The 21,767-nt window shown below is 27.9% G+C and overlaps 2 protein-coding genes and 1 long non-coding RNA gene across 4 annotated transcripts in view; 2 read left to right on the top strand and 1 right to left on the bottom strand.

Moving 5' to 3' along the window:
* The window catches only part of LOC148233818 (uncharacterized), a 47,979-nt gene extending 26,293 nt beyond the window's left edge, over positions 1-21,686 (top strand). Inside the window, exons 1-3 of one of the 2 annotated variants that reach the window (XR_015810232.1) lie at positions 18,575-18,713; positions 18,795-18,924; positions 20,225-21,686. This is a non-coding gene — a long non-coding RNA (uncharacterized LOC148233818). Of the gene's footprint in view, positions 1-18,574; positions 18,714-18,794; positions 18,925-20,224 lie in introns of those variants that run through there. The other variant, XR_015810233.1, reaches the window with a different exon arrangement.
* On the top strand, positions 11,422-14,125 carry Obp59a (Odorant-binding protein 59a). Its single transcript, XM_088188734.1, has 4 exons — positions 11,422-12,264; positions 13,429-13,464; positions 13,535-13,661; positions 13,731-14,125. The coding sequence occupies exons 1-4, from the start codon at positions 11,746-11,748 to the stop codon at positions 13,844-13,846; spliced, it is 798 nt and encodes a 265-aa protein (XP_088044860.1). The 5' UTR covers positions 11,422-11,745; the 3' UTR covers positions 13,847-14,125.
* On the bottom strand, positions 20,521-21,699 carry AIMP3 (aaRS-interacting multifunctional protein 3). Its single transcript, XM_088188736.1, has 4 exons — positions 21,546-21,699; positions 21,199-21,387; positions 21,032-21,127; positions 20,521-20,761 (listed from the first exon to the last, which is right to left on the bottom strand). The coding sequence occupies exons 1-4, from the start codon at positions 21,621-21,623 to the stop codon at positions 20,615-20,617; spliced, it is 510 nt and encodes a 169-aa protein (XP_088044862.1). The 5' UTR covers positions 21,624-21,699; the 3' UTR covers positions 20,521-20,614.
* Between the last annotated feature and the right edge of the window lie 68 nt (positions 21,700-21,767).

The raw sequence follows: 21,767 nt of genomic DNA on the forward strand, positions 1-21,767 counted from the left end.
CTATTTATTACAAGTAGTTGTTGGCTTCAGATAAGCATATGATATGTAAATAAGTTGCCTCAATGGTCCTAAAAATATTATATTAATGGCTTTATCCGTCAACATAATTCAAGCGCATTGTTTGCCAAAGCTTTGTATATGAGCATAATTAACTGATTATATAACCAATTTTATTATTATTTATTATTTTATTTTATTAACTTTTTTAGTACTTAATAATATAATTTATTTCCTAACGAACGAATGTGTCTCTTTATTTCATTTAGGAAACTCACTACATTTTTATTTTAGCCGATTGTTCTAGGAATATTATTATACAAATTCACACCTCTCTACATTATTGCCCTGGTCGTACTCGTTTTCTTATACCTAACTATCCTAAAATTGTTTTTATTTATATTATTAAAAACTTATTAAAATACTCTGGTAACATAATATTTTCTAACTTATATATAAATACTAAGACATTGATCTTCACTATTTCTTGAATTTTTAACCATTTCTTCATTTTACCTACATAGTTTATTACATATCAAATATTTTTGCACAATAAATAAAATGAAGCAATATAATACTATGTATTGTAAATTTTTTTTTTGTTTTTATACTTAACATATTTTTTATCCTGAATAATATACCTATTTTTCTACTATTTTGTTTAATATTTAATTACAATGTTCCTTAATTTTTATGTACAATTACTACTAAATATTTATAATATCAACTATTTCTATAGTAGAGTTATTTTGTAAATATTTTTATAATATTATTTAAAATATTTTTATAATTAATAAACATACCGTTTTTTACCGTGTTTTTATTCTACTTAATTCATTATTTAAATTATCTACAAATTCTTTAACATTATCACCTATGCACAAACGTGTCGTCCATGATCAGATGTATATAACATATTTTTATAATAATAATTACATCATTAAATATAAACAGTAATGGTCCCAATTTAGACCCCTGTGATACACCGTGAAATATTACTTTCTCTTTCTCTTTCTCTATTTTAACATTTCGCTTTCTTTTTTTAAAATAATTAGTATAATATCTTATTACATAAGATTAAAACCGATTAAATATTGCATGCTATCGTAATGTATTAATTAATGAAAATTAAGTTTTATCTACGTTTACTTTGTTCTTTTTGCAGTTTTACTCTTAAATCATATTATAAAATACACAAAGAGTTTCTAGCTATATTGTGTCGTTGCTTCTCATATTATTGTTTGAGGTTTTGATAATCCATTTTGGGTTCCGACTTTGAAATTGAAGGTATTTCTATTAAAGTTTAATATACCTAAATGTTTTGCGCTGAAAAAATCATTTAGCTTTTATTAATTATTTTTTTAATTAACAGTTAGTTTTTTTTATTTTGTAGGACAATAACCTTATATATAGAAAAATAATTGTCACCTGAATGATAAATTGCATATAATTGCTGTCAATGACAAATGGCAATAGAAAAAAATATAAATATACAAAATTGATTTTATAGCAATACACAAATACATTTTACATTATAATTTGGGGTCTAAAACTTAGCTTAAAATTAATTAAATATATACTTTGTATCAAAATCGTTCATCTAATTATATTATGATTTTTTTTATGAAAGTAAAATTGTTAAATAATATTTTTTAAATTATATGGCGAGTATGGATGCTAATTTAAAAAGCTGTTATACAATATGTATATACATATATTTAAATACGCATTATGCATTTTTGTATTTTTTTATTTATAAATTATGTATGAATAATATACAAAAGCGGATCTAGAAAACACGCATTTGCGACGTCTCAAATATGTGTTTATTGATTTTTTTATAGTATTTATCTTGCGTTTTGTTTACAACGCTTTTCATGTTGTTGTTATTGTTGCGTCCAAATAATATATTTTTTTATTAAATTTAAAATACGTTCATAAAACATATATAAGATCTATCATGGTATTGCTTAATGGATAGTAGTCTGATTTCGCATGTCAATAATTTACATTATTAATTTTAATATACAAACACAATATTTTTTTTATTAATTTGTGCTTATTATGAAGTAAGCAATTCCTGTTTTATTTCTTTAAATCATATTATAAATGTCAATAACCGATAAAATCACGTTTCTAGCAATCGAAATTGATCTTCTCGACTTGATCCTTGACATTCAAAAATATCCGCAAACAACAATTGTGTGCGTCATTAAAATGTAAAGTGAATACGCCTAGCTTTTAATTTTCATTTAAAATGTATTATATATATATATATATATATATATATATATATATATATATATATATATATATATATATATATATATATATACATATTTATATATATATATATATATATATATATATATATATATATATATATATATATATATATATATATATATTATATTTTACCTTATAATTATTTACAGTAAAAGTTTTATTGTGTATCTAAAAATCATATACACTAAATAAAAATTTAATTGATTCGAAAAAATGTTGGGGACGATTTATGTTAACAAAAAAAGTTTGAAGGTATACAGTATAATAAACGAATTCTTAATCTTTAAAATATATTTATAATTAAATAATATATTAACTAATCTTTATATGGGACAATTAAATTATGTCAAAATTATTATAAATAATATATATGGTTACTGACCAAATAAATAATAAAGAATAAGAGAGATCCAAAGACACTATAAATGGTAATTAAAATTAGCTAAATCAAACATAAATATATACTTTATTAATTAGCAAGATTTTCTAAATGTATAATAAATATATTGATTGTGAATATCATTGTTTTTATTAAAATATATAAACAAAATTTTCCACCCAATATTAAACTAGAAATAACCCATAAAAACATAAAAAATAAAATCAAATGTTCATAAAAATTTTGTCTAGACAAATCTTAAATCAAAAAGCTTTTAAGAGGAGTTTAAACACAGCAATGTATAGGTGCAAAAAAAATAAGTCAAAGAACGCGATAACTCGTTTGGACCGGTCGCTTTTTGTTCAATTATCATAATTAAGGCTGGATGTCCGAAAAAAATACAATTTCGCATATACTGAAACGTCTTGTGTGATTTATTGTCGAATCATACATCCATAATGAATCTGACGAATATGAATATATAATCAGGACCGCCGAGAGCGAACCAGGGCCCTGGAAAAACAATGATTCCGGGCCTCATGACAAAAAATGCATTTTATATATATTTTATTAAATAATAATAGGTAGGACTTAGCCCTTTATATGCTACAAATAAACGTGAAAATTTGCTGCCGTTGCGATACATTTTCTTAAATCATATTTTATGCGAAATATTTTTTTTTTTTTTTTTTTAATATATTCATAATATTTAGCAATAAAATCGTATCATCCCAGTGACAACGCTAGATTATCAAGCGTTTATATCAGGACTTTTTATATCAATATTACGAGTGAGAATCAAATAAGGCACATCGAAATCGAATTTTGACCAATAGAAGAGCGTAAAAACAATTATCACTTCTCAGAAGTCAAAAATCCACGTCAAAAGCAATAAAATCATGCCGTCGCCGTCGCAGTGGGAACGCTCGTTACCGAGCGTTCCCACTGCGACGGCTCCAACACGATTTTATTGCTTTTGACGTGAATTTTTGCCTTCTAAGAACTGATAATCGTTTTTGCGCTCTCCTATTGCCCAAAATTCGGTTTAAATATACGTTGATCAGCCCTCTTATATTAAATTTTGAAAACATAGTTAAAGGGAGACACATTATCTGTTAAGGCCAAAATGTTAAAAACATATATAAAAACATACATAATAAATACAACTTTCCTGATATGTCCGTGAAATTATAAATCATTTGCTTGATACATTTAACTCTCCTCTCATTAAGTTTACAATATATAAGATGGAATGCTGCCGTATGCAAATGAGTCTAAAATTCAGCCCTATACTCGCCACCAGTGGAGCTCACACCAAATCAACACAAACGAACCAGTACTAGTAATAGATCTATAGGCCAGCGTCCTTTAAGTGAATTACGGAGAAAGGCTGTCTTCTCACTTCTATCGTCATATTGAACGGCCAGGATTTAACTCAATACGAACGATTCATCAAGTATGCGTATCTTTATGTAAATATAAATTAATTGCACATGTTCCTATAGCTAGATTATCAACTTTTTTAACGTATGAATAATTTATATTTTTTTGTATTTTGAATTAAAATTAATTTTCGTATTAATTAGTCATCGCCCAAGAGAAACAAATATATATAATTTTGTAAATGGTACAATGAGCCTAAATACTGTACAATATTTTTCTTCTGAGACAACGAACTGCGTGTCACATTAATCGCAGTAAATGATAAATTCGATTATAGCAAAAAAAATATACGATGTAAGAAATTGCTAATATGTTTATGTGTATGGAATATGTATTAATTAAGGTCATTAAGACGCATTGGATTAACCTGTAATACAATGCCTTGATTAGATTTTCACAAGTTCTGTTTAAGGTTTAATTTTTGCCCCCCATATAAATATAATTTACATATATGTATAAATTAAAAAAAAATACTTGTTTCCAACTGACATATTTAGAAGCTTATGAATTTAAATATCATTTTTTAAATATTTATGGAAAATTATTTAGTCAATTAATAATTTTTCCATAATTTAAAAAGGCCAAGATCTACTAAATTTTAGTGTATCTTACTCGATAATCTGTTTAATATTTAAATATTTTTTAATTAAATTGCAATTGCAAAAACGGCTTTCACGCGTAATATTAAAAACGATTAATAATATAAAATAATATTATATAATAAGTCATGAAAAACCAATAGAATAACAAGCTTTTTTAACTTGATGTTTGTATATATTATATTAAAATAATTTCTGTATTTTTTAAAGAGAAGTAAAATATTGAAAATTTGTTTTTTTTTTATTTTATTTTTTACCATTGATAAGGAAATTCTCAGAAAAACTCTGTTTATTGTTTTAACCATATGTATTGCCTCAAGATTTTTTTCCTAGTAGTCCTTGTAAATATTTAAAAATAAATATATTATCATAATACTTTATTTACTTGTTATATTCTTTAATTTTATATTTAATTTGTGTATGATAAATCATTTATAATATTTTTTAATTCTCTCTTTACATGGAATGATTGTATGACATTGGCCTTTGATGACCACCTTGTATCAAAAAAGTGACAATTTTAAGACCATTAACATTTCCTATATTGAGGACAAAAAAATAAATAATCTCAAATTACCTTCAACCTTAAAACTTACGTAATCTAAAAGTAATTTCTAGTATTGTAAAAGCAACTATTAAACCAGGCTAATTAAAGTAAGGAGAATATTTAAAAACATTCCTGGTGCACCTGCGTATTATTATTCTTAATGCTGTTACATACTAATAGTTAGATTCTTAATTAATAAATATTTAATAAAACACATGTCTCATATTTTTCTTACATTCGCAAAAATGTATAACTTTTTATAAATTAACGACAATTTCACTGTTCTTTTGGTGCTTATACACATAAGTCAACCTTAAATTAATAATGGCAGTGAATATTATATAAAAAAAAATTCAGTTAGGCATGAGTTTCAACTCAGTGATAATGGGACAATAGCAGTTGAAAACATATATAATGTATTAGGCAGAGATGCTATTAAATTTATAGTGTCAAATGTGGTACTAAAAAAATTGTTTCAGGAATTTTGACATTGAATATATACGTAAGGGCGGGTAGTCTTTATGGGTTATTAGGGAGGATATTAGGGCTGTCATCAAAGCAGATTCGAGATAAACAACACAAGAGCTCAACGTATCGCCTACGTCAATTCACAGACATTTAAATAGTTAGGAAATAAGTATCTCATAAAATTTCAGAATAATTAATAATTCTAGAACAGAAAAACATATTTTTGAGTTAAATTGTTACTGAAGATGAGAAGTGGATCATTTACTTTAACATTCGACGTAAAAAACAGTGTTTGGGTGGCAATCAACCCCCAATAAGATAATGTTATGCATTAGGTAGAATATGGATGGCAAAATTCATTATGAGTTATTTAATTATAGACAGACAACTACGACAGACTGTGCTCAGCTGTTTTGTTTAAAAGCAACTAAAAAATAACCATCTGTTATAAATTAAAGAAGGGTCACTTTACACCAACATAGCGCTCGCTCTTATGTATCTAAGAATACGATAGAAAAAATCAATGGATTTTATTGGGAATTTCTTTCTCATCCAACGTATTCTTCAAACATTGATCCAAATGTTTATCATATATTCAGACCCCTGCAATAGTTTTTAGGTGGAAAAAAATATTTTACAAAAACGGATATAAAAACGACATAAAATAATTTATTGCTTCCAAAAATAAATTATTTTTCGAATCAGATACAAAATAATTTAAAAAAAATATGGAGAATACATAATTTAGTATAAGTATCACATGTTTTAATTTTAACTTATTTAACCCGCATCTTAAAAAACGCAGACTTGGAGCAACTTGATACAACTTGATACAACTTTTAACATATGTGTCAATTGCTAATACTAATTACATATTGTTATTGCTGTCACAATTATCATTCCACTTATCACATTATATTGATGTGATTTTACAATCGAATATTATACAGATTAACACAATACAAAGTTGTAGAATTAAATATAATATATACGCAGTAAACTGGTACAAGAAACAATTTTATGAATCACTCGGTCTTATACGCTAGTTCACCTTGTGGTAGATGATACACCGAAAAATGTATTTATTGCAAATTTCATAACGCTAATCGATATAATTACTAAATTTCATTCCCATGATCTAAATTATCGTGAATGTAGTCGAATGTCAGCGTTGGTGATTCGATAATGCGCCGCTTCATTCTTGATTGACACATCCTTTTTTATCAGAGTAGAAAAACTGAAAAAGAAATAATACCGGAATTTGATGGAAGAGTATTTTTTGTTGCGAAATAATTTGTTTAAAACATTAAAAAATGGGTAGGAATAAACTTGAATAGAAATTTTCGAAAATTAACGATGAATATTATTTTATTTATTAAATCAGTTATACTAAATTGTGCTTAAGAATAATACATAATTTCCTCATAAGAAAGTATCATCTTAAACAATGGAACTATAGCAACTAACTCTCTAGATAAATTGGCACATTAAACGTAATCAATTAGCACAACAGACTTTCGAAGACCATAAACATTAATCAACATAATCAAAACTTATTTTATACCACTGAAGAATATATTGTTCTTGTCAATGCTTTCAGATAACCTTTTCCATGTTTTTGTGTGGTCATCGGGAAGCAACCATAATGGTTTCGTTTATAAAGGATTACCCGGGATTCATTCTTATACACTATACAGTCTAATTAGTCTATATAAGCTTTTCTCCCATTCATACAAACTTATTTTAAAAAGCGTATTAAAAAAGTTGACAATTATGGGAGCAAAGATGCAGAGACAAACAGATCACTTCGACATCAACGTCAGTTCTTCAAAGACTGTAACTTTCACTACATAGTATGTGCTGCATCAATGACTACTATATTTTGCAATCAACTTTGCTACAGCCCTTTTGATCAGCCTAGACATTAGACAATGTCACCCAAAACTGACAAAAAATATATCAAAAACAAAAACAATAATTAAAATATAACTGTTGATAAGTGACTTACATCCTAAAATAAATGTATGCATACTAATATAATATATTTTTTTATTATTAAATATTCCATGGTAACCTAACAGGCGTAAGCCCAATGCGTTACAACGAGGTAAATCTGTACCAACTGATTTACCCCGTGAGTCAATCAGATATAATGAATACCTACAAGTAAGTATTAATCACCAGACTGAAGGCTGGGAATAGGTGACATCTATATTAATAATTATAAATAGATGTCACTGCAGCTGGGGCCGGTTTTTTTTATTAATAGCGCATTTTTTTAAATAAAAATTTGAGTTTAGCTGCCGGGGCTTGAGCCCGCAACTTTAGAATTATTAGTCTGATACGTTACGGACTACGCTATCCCGTTTTTTAATAAAATATATCACCATATATTTTATGTATAATTTGAGTAGAATGGTGCTTTTTAGGATTAAGGTTTTCAATACGGAAATATATATTTAATATCAATATGCTAGAAACCCAAAAAAATGTATATAAAAATTGCATAATAATCATGCAAAGTGTGTATACATATTTTTGAGATATCAGATAGTAAAATATTTTTGATTTAAATTATGATAATAATAGGTTTATTATACTTATATAAGAAAAACTATTTTTAAAATACCCCCACTTCATATGTAATAAAACAGTTTATTTTTAATTATCTTACTATTGCTTTCGGTGATAAATATATGGTACTTTACTTTTCTCTAAATATTGTTTTTCGACATATCAAACATACAAAAAGTAAGTGACTGCATGAAACAGTATTAGTATTAGTATTTAACTTGATACTGATGATAATGACGTGCTTTGTAAAAAAATTTGTTTATGTTTTCGGAAGTCTGTGGCGATTTCTAATTCTGGGAGTTTACATGTTGTTCAAAAATGTTTACTCACGCGATGCTATGTACGATCGTCTTTAAAATAAGCTTTGATTTATGGTATAGAGATTTTTAAAAACGTTTTGGTATTTAATTTAATGCCACAAGACTTGAAAAATTAGTATAAATATTTAAATATAAATTTTGTTAAAATACATAAAATTTAGGTTTTACATAAGAAGGTAAAGATACATATTTTGAATAAGAATATTTTTTTTAATATCAGGATCTAAATAAATAAAGCTATAAATAAGAATTATAAGTATTAAAAACAAAAAATAGAGATCAAATATTATCAATAAAAAAATATATAGTGATCATTAATATATTTACATATTTAATTGTATAAATCAGATCAATGAATTTTTGTGCTAAAAAAAATAATATTACATCGGTATACAGAAATATAATAACAAAAATCTTACTTTTGAATGTAAAGCAAATTTTTTCTGTAAATCTTATTAAATAAAATAATTAATTAACGTAAAATCGTATAAAAAATAGACTGAATACTTTAAAGACACATATATTAATATTAAAAAATAGGTCACGGTTCCGTGAAATTTAATAATCTAGATTAAAACTACTTTCAAAAAAATCGTGAAATGTAACAATCTTCGAATGTTATTTTTAATAAGAACGTTTTTTATACTTATACATACAATTTCATCGCTTAACTTTCAATGCCAGTGACAAGTGTTTCGAGCTAAAATATGCAGCGGTTGAAAACATTTTTTCCTATTATATTTGCATCATGAGATTCATCAGATTGAAGACAATAATTGTTGCAATTTGTCAATCATGTATTATTGCAACATATATAAAACGAATGGTAATGCAAAAAAATATGTGTTTATATCCAACATGCGCACTCTAAAGTGCATCTTGTTACTTGCTATATATGTGTACTATTCCAAATCTGAATCCATTGGTAATATACAGGGCCGGCCCTAGATTATTTAGCGCCCCAGGCAAAAACTAAATTTGCGCCCCCCCCCCCCCACCCTAATAATACTTTAATCCTTTCAACGCCAAGCGCATGATATCATGCGCAACTAAATCTACTGTCTAACGCCAAGCGCATGATATGATGCGCTCGTTAAAACCTTCGTTTTTTAAAGAAACGGAAAGCTAAAAGTTGGCAATATATGTTTTAAAAATCAGTTTGAGTTCCTAGTAAACGATTTCAGTGATTTTATTTATAGAATTTGCGATGAAACAGTGGTATATATAATTATAAAGTCACGACTTAATTTTAGTCGTTTGTATTTCGCGCGCGGTTTCGATCGTGCTTCTTTAGACCACTTTTAGGGTTAGCACAAACGCATCGCGGAAATTCATTTTTTTATACTTTAATTTATGAATCGAAATTAAATTATCTCATCAATATTTCAATGATAATTGTGATTTGTAAATACTTGTGAATATATTTATACGTTATTTCGACTGTTTTAATATTGTCAACTGTTTTTGTGATTGGTTTTTATTGTTTGTAATAATTAAATAATAATAATTACTATTAAATACTTATTAATAAATATAAATAAGATATAATTAATAAAATATCAATATTAACTCTTAGTAAATATTAAATAATAATAATAATAACAAAAACGATTCCTTGTCGTAGAATCATTTTATTTTACTTGTTCTATTATTTTATAATTTATTTGTAATGTGTTTATTTATTTACATTAAATTAATACCATCGTGACCTAACAGGTTACCCCAATGCGTCACGATGGTCGAAAAGTTTATTATTTATTGTATATATATGTGTGTGTGTGTGTGTGTGTGTGTGTAGTATATATTACATATTCCGCCTGGAGTGTAGATATGTTGCACTCTTGCCGGTCCCAAGCCCGGATAAAGGAGGAGGGTTTCTATCATGGAGCAAACCAACCAACGTGGATAAATCCAAATAGTTATGAAAAAATCACAAAGAAATAATAAATCCGCCCCGATTCATAATGACCTAGACGATCGAAATCTAGATAAACGATTGGACTTCAATTTTGGAAGCTGGAATGTGCAATATTACAACCAGGAAAAATGCAAACAATATCGGAAGACATACTAAAACTCAAGATATATCTAGAAGCCCTACAAGAAATTAGGTGGAAATGCCAAAACCGATCACCGGTTGTAGTGCCGTGGAAGAAGAAGAAGAATATGTATATATTATAAATTATACATCTTATTATATATAGTTAAATGTAACATCGTATCTTGCTATCAAGTTTTATTATTTATTATTTTTATATATAAAGAAATATGACAACCTTCAATAACAACCAATTGCAAACACCATTGATCAAAAACAAACGGCTTGGTTATTAGGGTTATTTTTGTGTACAATATATGTGATTTTGTATGCATCAAAGAAATCTTGTCGATTTGTAAATTTTTATAACAGGATGTAGGTCAGACAAAGAAAAAATGCGTTGCAGATTTATATATTAAAATTGTCTCAGTGTGAGCATGACCCTGCTTGTCGTTCGCTTGTATAGTGCCGCGCGCGTTCATGTGTGTGTAGGTGTGTGTACGCGAGCCAACTCGCGGACCGACGAATAGATTTAGTTTTGTTCACTCCATATTTCCAACAATACGACTAAAAATGTTTGTTTATTGATATAATTAGAATGTTTAAACCATGTTAATCATACATATATAATTTTAAAATATAAAAATTTAGTATTTTGGCTGTAATGATGTGTTAAACAGAGTAAGTAGCCAAAAAATTATATCGCTAAAAACGCATGGCGTACAGCGAGTAATTAACAATTTACCGGTCGGCGGTCTAAGGGTTAATAACTGATTACATGAGCGCAAAAATATAATTCAAATTAAAGTAATTTAATATTACATATATTTGACACCATACTCTTTTTTGCGATTGTGGATATTTAAGAATTTGTAGTTTTATTTTTGTCGCGATTTTTTACGCGTAAAATAATCTAAAGAGTACACAGTAGTGTATACAAAAAATATCAGATTATATTCTTTAACAATATTGTTTGATAATTTTAAGTGAATATTGCGCCTTTATTTGGTATCACGGCGCCCCCCAAGATCTAGCGCCCCAGGCGATCGCCTGTACTGCCTGCCCCTTGGGCCGGCCCTGGTAATATACATATAATGAAAGACGAAATTGCTAAAGCTTTGGAAGGCTGCGGCGAGAACAAAGATCAAAGGCAAGTCGCTAGAGAGGAATTCGATAGGAGAGCCAACAGAAATACAAACAAGCAAAGACACTTGATCAAGCGCAGTCCTTCAAACAAAATTGGATTTATTAAAAATTTCGAAGAAAACGATAGCGACGACTGGGATTTCGATTATGGCAGAGACGAAGGCAGCTCTTGGACTGATCCAAAGGACGATAAGTTCAAAGTGGACAGTGTTTATTCACATATGGGTAGAGATTCGCCGAATGGGAGAAACTTGACTAAGCTCACTAAAGAGTTGAACTCAACAAATAACGGAAAGTCGGACAGGAAAAATAATTTCGATTCTAGAGGAGGTCTCAAGAATAGGGACAACGGATTTAAGAGCGTGAAAGAGTTGAATTTTACAACCAATCTGTATGATCCTTACATGACGAGAGGCATTAGGAAGAAAAGATTCGGCGGAACTTTGAGAGGAACGGCTGAAAATGAGGTTAGGATCATTTTTTTTCATAACCATCTCTTAGAAAATCTCCATTATACTAAAGATAGTTACATGATTTATTTGATCAGGCCATCTCGTTGAGGATCTTTATCTTTCTTAGCATTCCTCAATTAACCACTTCAATTCAATTTATATTCACACAAAATTGGGTGTACATTTCTAACCGATGTTGTATGTAATGTGCAGTCTTTATTTACCGTAATATTACTAAATTTTTCAGAAAGGCTTGTCTTGACATTCTTTCAAACTTATCTAGACTCGGATAAAGACCCATTTACATTCGATTTCATCAGAGTGCAAATTCTTTCTTTATTTGTGTCAGCACGATAGATCCTGTTTTAGCAAGGTTTCTTTTACTAAGCCCGTTCTGTTACATTGCAAATACGAGAGATAAAAAATATATAATTATTTTTGCCACTAAAATAATTATATAATTTTTGTCTCTCTTATATATTTTTTATCTCTCAAGACCTATGTCTTGTACAACTAATTAAAAGCAACAATTATGCATGGTCTCGATAGTATCATAGTAAATCATAATATATCACAAAGAATAAATTATAAATAGGTTTGTAATATTTTCAAAAAAATATTATCTACTAAATATGTATTTTTTAAGATCACTTTGCATATGCATTGATCCAATATGCTGTAAATTTTCCTAACATATGTATAATAATATGTTCCTTTGTATAGGCATTTCCTCAAACCTTGAATCGAACTTTTCACACGTTAAACCAATTATTTTAGTGCGTATGTGTTTTTATTATTCGATTGACCTTTATTATAATAATGTATAAAGTTTGCCAGAACAATGATGATGCAAAAAATGTACAAGAATATTCCTAATAGTAAACCGCTTAAATGAAATATATTATTTCAATTTGAGAAAATGCAATTTTTTAATTCCAATGAACAATCAATCTGTTGGGTCGCACAGTTTTCTATTTAAATGAAACAATAATTTTAAGAAGGAAATCGTCCCAATCCAAGGTGTGAAACTAAAAGTTAAAAATGATAACGAAAACGCGTGAGACTTGCGTTTATTTATATTAATTTCCGCTCTCACGTTCAACGGATGTTATGTAACATAGCCCAATTAAGCGACTTAGAAATTATTACTCATTACTAAGTCGAAAATTTCAATTTCAGTGCTTAAGTCAATGCGTATTTTCGAACTTGCAAATTGTAAGTATACATTATATATACATAGAAAAAGTATAAATTTTACATAAAAACCATTGATTCATCTTAAAAGGTTGACGATAAAGGGATACCAAAAGAAGGAATATTTTTGAAATACATCCAAGACACAATAACATCGCAACAAACAAGATTGATCCTTGAAAAACTGGTTCAGGACTGCTTTAGAGAACTTGCTTCTGGTATAATAATTTATTAACATAACTTATTTAATCTAATGATGATAATAATTTATAAACAATATTTTACAGAATCGGAAGAAAACGAATGCACGTATTCTAATGCGTTAGACAGGTGTATGGATTTACAGTTAAAGAAAAGAAAGAATATAGCAAATGAAGCTAACAGCAAAGAAAAGAGCTATTAACTAAATTATAAAAATAAAAATACCCTAAGTATTTGTTTAGTTTACCGAAAATCAATCAAGAAGTTGTGTTATAGAATAGTTTATATTTATTGTGTTAATTAAAAAAATTGTGATCGATTCTCAATAAAATATATTGAATAGGTATATAGTTTTTTTCTCACTGTAACATCATGTTGTTAATTAAAAGATAATATCATAAAAAACTGATATTAATGTATATGTGTATGTTCTGATCCTAATGTATATGCATATATGCATTAAGAACGGAATAGTGTAGTCCGTAACGTCTCAGACTAGTAACTCTGAGGTTGAGGGTTCGAGCCCGGCAGTGACGCTCGGATTTGTATTTATAAAAAATGCGCTATTATAAAAAAATCTATTAGCTATAAATTATATCACACATAATAATTTATAATTATTAATATAGATGTCACCGATTCCCAGACTTTCAGTCTAGTGGTTAATACTTGTAGGTATTCATTATATCTGATTGACTCACAGGGTAAATCAGTTGGTACAGATTTACTCCATTGTAACGCATTGGGCTTACGCCTGTCAGGTTACAACGGAAGATTTAATAAATAAAAATAAGAATGAAAGTGTACAGTAAAAAACTTATATATAATATATTGTGTAAGTATATATAAATAAATTAAGAAATGCAATTCTTTTTTTTTTAATTAGTCGCGTCACAACCTTACAACCAAGATAAATTAATTAGCAGCTAATTGTTTCTGGAATAAAGTTAAATAGCTAGATACGAATCTCAGTTTATTGGTTCTAGTTTTTATGATTCAATTTTTATAAAAAATTGCCTTTTAATTTTAGTTTTGCGGTATTTTTGAGTAAAAATTATATATAATACATTAAAATATTTTATGCATATTAAAAACGGTCTAAAAATGTAGCTCTTTAAGACAATTTAATAAAATAAAAAAAGCAATCCAATAAAATATTAAAATAAATTATTAAAATGAAAAAGAGTGTATGAGAAATGGAAAGTTTTTTTGAAAATCTAAATAAAGTAATTTTACCTATTAAATTTTTTTATAGAAAATATTGGGAAATTATTATGTAAAAATACTTTTTTTTTACAAGTAACATTAAAATGCATTTTTATGTACATTTATTAAAAATATGCATATTAGAGAAAATATTGCCTTTAATTTTCTTTATTTATAATTGTAACAGACTTAGTTGTAAAAACGAGACTTAATCAAAAATAAACTAATAAAACGGTTTAATTTAACTTTAATTCGCGTGTAAATCTAGTTATTTCTATATGAGTAATATACATATATAAATAGCTATATAAAAATTAAAAATTGCCTTATCTTAAAAACTATTACAATATGTTTTAAATATAATTACTACATGAAACTAGTGCTTATCGAATATAGTGGTACTTACAAAGCATCAAAAGGTATGTAAACCGCTTTAATATTACATATTGTATATTCTAAACTCCATACATTTTCAATTCTGACAGTGAGTAAGTTTTGAGTAACAAATTATAATAAGAAAATCTTCATCTTATCATTCTAAATATTAGGAGATGACCTAAATATTTTGTGGTCAAATGATCTATAAAACTTGTCCTCTAAAATGCTAATAGCTGCGGTTTGAGATTCGATATCGACATTAAAGATTATGCAAAATAAGCTTTCAAGTGTATAACTAAATACAAAATCATATTTTGCCATATATAGTTATATTCGAGGTCAATACATACACTTTACAAGATTTTTAAGGTCAAATTATTTATCTATGTATCACTATAATTTGCAGACTATATCAAATCGATATTTAGATCTTCCTCGTTTCCACAATAATATGCTACTCTCATATTAAAAAAAATCTCTTTATACAATACATAAACAATAATGCAAATCCTTCCGTCCATGGCCAAGACCTCTACTAGATTTGCTTCAACATCAAAACCGGTATATATATTGTAGTACATAATCTACAATGTATCGTGGAAGTGACATTTAATAAGTATTTGAATTTTTATAGATGCATCACAGAACTCATGCTTATTTCTTGAATCAGTAAAAAGGTAGCTCTAGTTAATAAAATGAAATATTAGTGCTAAGAACTATAAACAAATTTCAGATTAAATTCATTAGATAAATATTGATTAATCACACATCTTTATAAGAGTGTATATTTGCATATAGATAACATTTTTTTTTATTTACTTCCTACTCCGTTGAATGGACTTTTGACAAAACAATTTTACTGACGTTCTTAAACACCTAAAACACGTTCTTAAATACTATGAATCTTTATATTAAAAGAAATATTAAAAAAGCGACCACTGATTTGCCAAATTTCCTTCCCCCCCCCCCCCCAGAAAAAGCTGAAATTACGTCCCTGCATCGAAAACATCAGACACATAAGACACAATTTATGTGTATTTGAATATGAAGAGGTCATACCATTCCGAGTCTAACACCTTTTCAATATATAATAAGAACAATCATGTGTCTTTAATGCTGAATTTATACATATGTTTGTATATATTTTGCAAGATATTTATCCTAGCATGAATTAAAATCCTATATACATATATAGAAATAGGATGTCTTTAATTTAATTAAAGCAGAATAAGCGTTTGAAAGAATCCATTTAGCTTAAAGAAATTTGTTTTTACAAGGTTTTGTTTTGCCACTTAATTAGGTCATTATTTTACCAAATTAAATTAAATGTGAAAGGGTGTCGAATCTATTTGTCATTATTTAATCAGTTTTGAATAATAAGGCATTAAAAGAGTCCATGAGATTATTCAGATGACTTAAGATATCGCCTTGAATTCACTATGAGATTTATTGAATTGTATTAAAAAGTTAAGGTCATTTAAGGCCAATGATATTTAGATTTTAAAATCTTTCCGCAAATAAAAATTCAGTCATCAATTCCATTGATAAAAGTTATACATGAACTACGATGAAAACAATTAAAATTCTCCTAGATCCTGTTTATACCACATACGCTCTACACATATTATAAAGCCTTCACTGGTGAAGGAAAAAAAATATTTGAACTGTAAAACAAAAAATATGTACGCTAAAGAAACAAAAACTCTTGTACCGTGAGCTCTGGCGTCATGAAATTTCTTGGTCAATGTAATTTTGTCTTGCTCCATAGTGTTATATTCATCATGAGCTCTAAAACATCCATTTAACTGGTAAATAAAATACGACATATTGTGTATAGCTTGAATATAATAAATGATAAGTACTCTCATTCTTAAACAGATACAAATGAATACAAGTGACATGGAATATAACAAACTCCTTCAAAGTAAGTAGAGCTATTGTGCTGCTGATTAATTTAGATTCACCAAAACTATGCTACGAAACGCTGTTATTGGTGAAGCCATTAAACATATCAAAGCAAATATCATATCTGCTCATACCAATAATATTTAGGTTTTAGTTCATTTGACACACATGTCACTGTATTCGAGAGGCTCTAGAGATGCGGCATCTGTGACTGTGATTACAGATGCACAGGCTCTTGATGTGTAGTAGGCTGGCTCTCTGGGTTAGTCTAGTCTCCGTGGATACAGTTCTAGGGGCTGTAGTTTCTGGGGGTGCCGATGAGGGCCTCATCATGGAGGTGCCTTCTGTGTACTGAACAGCCAAAAGCGTTCTCTCTGTGTCTCTACGTCCCTCTTCAAAGATGACTAAGACTATGACTGCTTGACTCTTATTAATTTTAAACATTAATTAATAAAAAACAATAACTACTATTTCGGTTAATCTCATAATAAACTCGTCGATTCATCTTTGACTCGAGCCATCTAACATCAAACAAATATATTTTTGCCGATGGATGCTACCGATTTTTACAATATAACTACATACAGATTTTTGACTCACAATAGTTTTTAGATAGGCTTAAACCATTTCCTTATAAATATTAACATCATCGGTGACTATCTTTAAAGCTAAACTCCTTTTTATGAAGCTTGACTAGCCCAAATATTTAGCGTCTTCACATTTGTATAGTATCTGACATAAACTTCATTATATATGATATAATTTCTTTTTATCTTTCACTACAATTTACTGAGAACAATTATTAATATCTGACAAACGAGAAACAAACTATAAAAATTAAATACATATTTTGTTATTAAATACAGTTGACAAAAAATTAAAAAATTACATTAATAATATGACTCGCATCTGTTATTGCTTGCATCTGGCGGAGGAAAGGAGATTCTCAGAAGCACAACTTGCTGATTCAAATGACGTCAAAATTTCCTCGTAATCATATATTTTAGGTTACCATAATGATATATATACACAGTACACACATATTCTATAAACATAAATATATGTATATATATACATGTATCTTCAGATTTCCACACACACTCTCATATACTCACGTGTGCATTAATATAAACACAAAAATTCTGCAAAAATTAAATTAAAAATTGTAGCACCATCACATATAAACTAAACCAGCTCCTCATAATAATCACTGAAAACATTTTTATTGATTTAATTAATTATACATATTATTCGAATTTAATTTTTTTTAATAATTATATGGCATTCAAATGCAGCTAAATTAATAATAAAACTAAATAAAAACATAACAAAACAAATCTTTCTAACTATGGCCAAGACCTTTACCGGATTTGCTTCTAACATTATATCAAAACCGGTCTGATACATATAATACATAATAGATCGTGGGAGTGGCCTTTTACATTATGTATTTAATAAATTAAATTATTCTTATGTAACGACAATTACTGTTGATATTTATAACAGCGATTAATAAATTCACATTAATATGTATGTAAAGCATCCTTTGTTTGATATCGATTTGCATAGAAGTAATACTGGTAATATATACATACAGATCAGAAAATTGTATAATTGTATTTAAAATAGTACATTTTTTAACTTTTGCAAATTGTTAATAGAGCATAATCCATGAATATGGATCATACCAAGTCCTATATAAACCTAGGGTGACTTGGTCTAATCATCAAGTTTCTTGTGAGCTACTCAGACAGAGAAGCAACGTACGAAGCCCTAAAAATGAAATTCTTGGTAAGAATCTTATTCACTTTAAACGTTAATTAATAAAACACAACAACTAGTATTAATCTTATAATAAACTGTTGATTCATCTTTGATTCGGACCATCCAGCTCCTCAAAAATATTTTTGCCGTTATTTGCTGCTAATTTTTACAAGATGATTACATACAGATTTTTTACTTACATTTATAATAATAGTTTTTGTGCAGGCTTAAACCATTTCCTTATAAATATTAATATCATCAGTGATAATCTTTAAAGCTAAACTCCTTCTTATGAAGCTTGACTGACCCAAATATTTAGCGTCTTCCCATTTGTATAGTATCTGACATGAACTTCATTATACATTATATAATTTGTCTTTAACATTTTCTACAATTTACTAAGAACTATTATTAATATCTGACAAACTAGAAACAATCTATCAAAATTAAGTACATGTTTTGTTATACAATACAGTTGGCAAGAAGTTAAAAAATTACATTAATAATATGAATCTTAACTCATAGTCAAAACGCGATTTATTCAAACTAGCTGTAACTCAGTCTAACTGCACTCAGCTTCAACATCCTGCAGACTAGCTCAATATTAATTAACTAACTTACTGCTCATGGAAATAATTATACTATCTATTTTACGTATCTGTCTTATACAGATAATATATATATATAAATATGGTTTTAAAGTTTGACAAAGAACTAAATATCAAATTATGAATTCAAATTATCTTATTATTATCGTTCCTTCAAAACATTGTTAATGAGGTTTTCTTAATTATTTTTATCTGCTATTACATATACATGTTTTGGAAGTTCTATTCGTGATATTGCAACATAAAATTAACCATGAGAGAAGCATTCATTTCTCAGCGCAATTCCAGCCACGTTGAGCAACTATTCTTCTGAAACATTTATTGTCCTGGTAAAACTATTGTGATTTTAGAATTAAACTTACTGACGAAAATATGCATCGCTAGGAATATGCTAGTCAGGGTCATGTGTACAATACCTTAAAAACCAACTATGTTCCATTACACAGCTTGGATTAAAGTAATGCATTTGGATACGAACAAATTAAATTCTTGAATGGATAACTAGTATATTTTTATTTGTATATTATATTATCAATTAAATAAAATGAAGGTGCTGCAACTTTTACATTGTTTGCTTGGTAATCAATTATTTTTATCATTCAGCTTTATTTTAGCATTATGTATGATTTTTTCTTAATATATTTTATTATGTTCAAGTAATACTTATACTATACTATTATATAAATATCTTAAACTAAATGATTCATTTTTGTTTTAAGGTTTGCATCGCTTTTATGGCTTTGGCTGCCGTAGCCAATTGCCAAGTGGACGCCGCCCCCAGCAAACTTGCACCGGAACCTGCTGCTGCAAATCCAGCCATGTCCCATGAAACACTGAAAGAAGCCGCAGCTACTTATTTCAGTCCGTATTATCCCTACTACTACAACAGCCCATACTACTACCCATATTACCCAAGATACTATGTCTAAATCTTAAGTAAAAACTGAACAACCCCACAAAAAAGACTCGGCTCATGTAACAATTTGAAAAATAAATAAATAACACTTGCAATCAATTACTTTTGGCTTTTAATTTATTAAATAAATATGAAGTACACAAATACAAAAAATGTCATTATTATCGTATCCGGGCAATTGGAATTAAAACTATTAATCTACTTTGATCCGACTAGCTGTATAATTTGACGAGAAATTGACGATCTTTTCATCTTGTCGTATTTTATCATCAAACTGTATATGATTGAACCATCTGCAGAGATGAATGTAAGACTCTTTCTCAGAAGCACTCAAAGATGCCTGAAATAATATAGTTTATGTTAATCAGTTGCTTATTTATTGTATGAGTGATAATATAATTTGTATAGTGAAGTTATTGAACGTAAATTTAAGTGTACTTATGATAAAGTATAAATCTATAAGATATTTTAAGGTGACAATATTTTATTATGGATCTAGAGTGTAACTGAGTTAATTGAAATATTATTTTAATAAGGAATGCAAAAATCATTCCAATTCTAGAATTATTAATGACTTCTTGCATTACACAGGTGAAATATAAATACTTACGATTACATCGCAGATTGAATAGTATATAACGACATCGGCCAGAGATTTACAGTAACCGGCGATGTAAGAACAGTTTTCCAAATAATTGTTCAATTCCTGAAAATCGAATTTATATTTAGCATGTTTCTTATAGGATACATTACAACAATAATATAGAAAAAAAATACCTTAAAAATTGTCTTTCCATCATGACTGCTCGATTGAGAGACATGCAACGAGATAAATTCTAGCCATTGATAAACCAAGCATTCTTGCTTTTTATCAGACAATTGAAAACTGTTACTATTTGCAAACAATTTCAACACGAGCGTCGCTAAACCTGAGTATTCTTTACCATCGATGACAGCAGACGGTATCTGTACAATAATGTATTTACTTAAATTCATATTTTATTTTATGTGAAAAAATAAAATCAGACATTTTTAATGAATATATAGTAGGTATATACCCTCATATGGTATTGAACATTTTGAGGTTAGGTTTAGTGATTTAACAAGACAGGAGATATATTTACCTGACTTTTATTCAAATATGTTTTGTCAGCCGGTACACCTAAATACTTGGCAACTTTATTGATAATTTGGAGCTCCATTGTATTTCTGATGCAATTTTGACGTCGGCTAATGTGACAGCAATATTGATCTTTACGCTCACTACTTATATTTTTTGGCAACAGATGGCAGTCAACTACATTTAAAATATTAGCAAATCTTTAAACCACTTAATATTTAGAAAA

This window comes from Plectrocnemia conspersa, unplaced genomic scaffold (genome assembly GCF_051122295.1).
Source record: "Plectrocnemia conspersa isolate PC_06_02 unplaced genomic scaffold, ASM5112229v1 ptg000007l, whole genome shotgun sequence".
Taxonomy (NCBI): Eukaryota; Metazoa; Arthropoda; class Insecta; order Trichoptera; family Polycentropodidae; genus Plectrocnemia; species Plectrocnemia conspersa.

Coding starts and splice junctions, on each gene's coding strand:
- Obp59a (XM_088188734.1), top strand. CDS start 11,746: ATGAAAGACGAAATTGCTAAAGCTTTGGAAGGCTGCGGCGAGAACAAA. Junction 13,465..13,534: donor TATTTTCGAACTTGCAAATT/GTAAGTATACAT, acceptor TCATCTTAAAAG/GTTGACGATAAAGGGATACC. Junction 13,662..13,730: donor CTTTAGAGAACTTGCTTCTG/GTATAATAATTT, acceptor AATATTTTACAG/AATCGGAAGAAAACGAATGC.
- AIMP3 (XM_088188736.1), bottom strand. CDS start 21,623: ATGGAGCTCCAAATTATCAATAAAGTTGCCAAGTATTTAGGTGTACCG. Junction 21,388..21,545: donor CATATTTGAATAAAAGTCAG/GTAAATATATCT, acceptor ATTATTGTACAG/ATACCGTCTGCTGTCATCGA. Junction 21,128..21,198: donor ATGGAAAGACAATTTTTAAG/GTATTTTTTTTC, acceptor TTCGATTTTCAG/GAATTGAACAATTATTTGGA.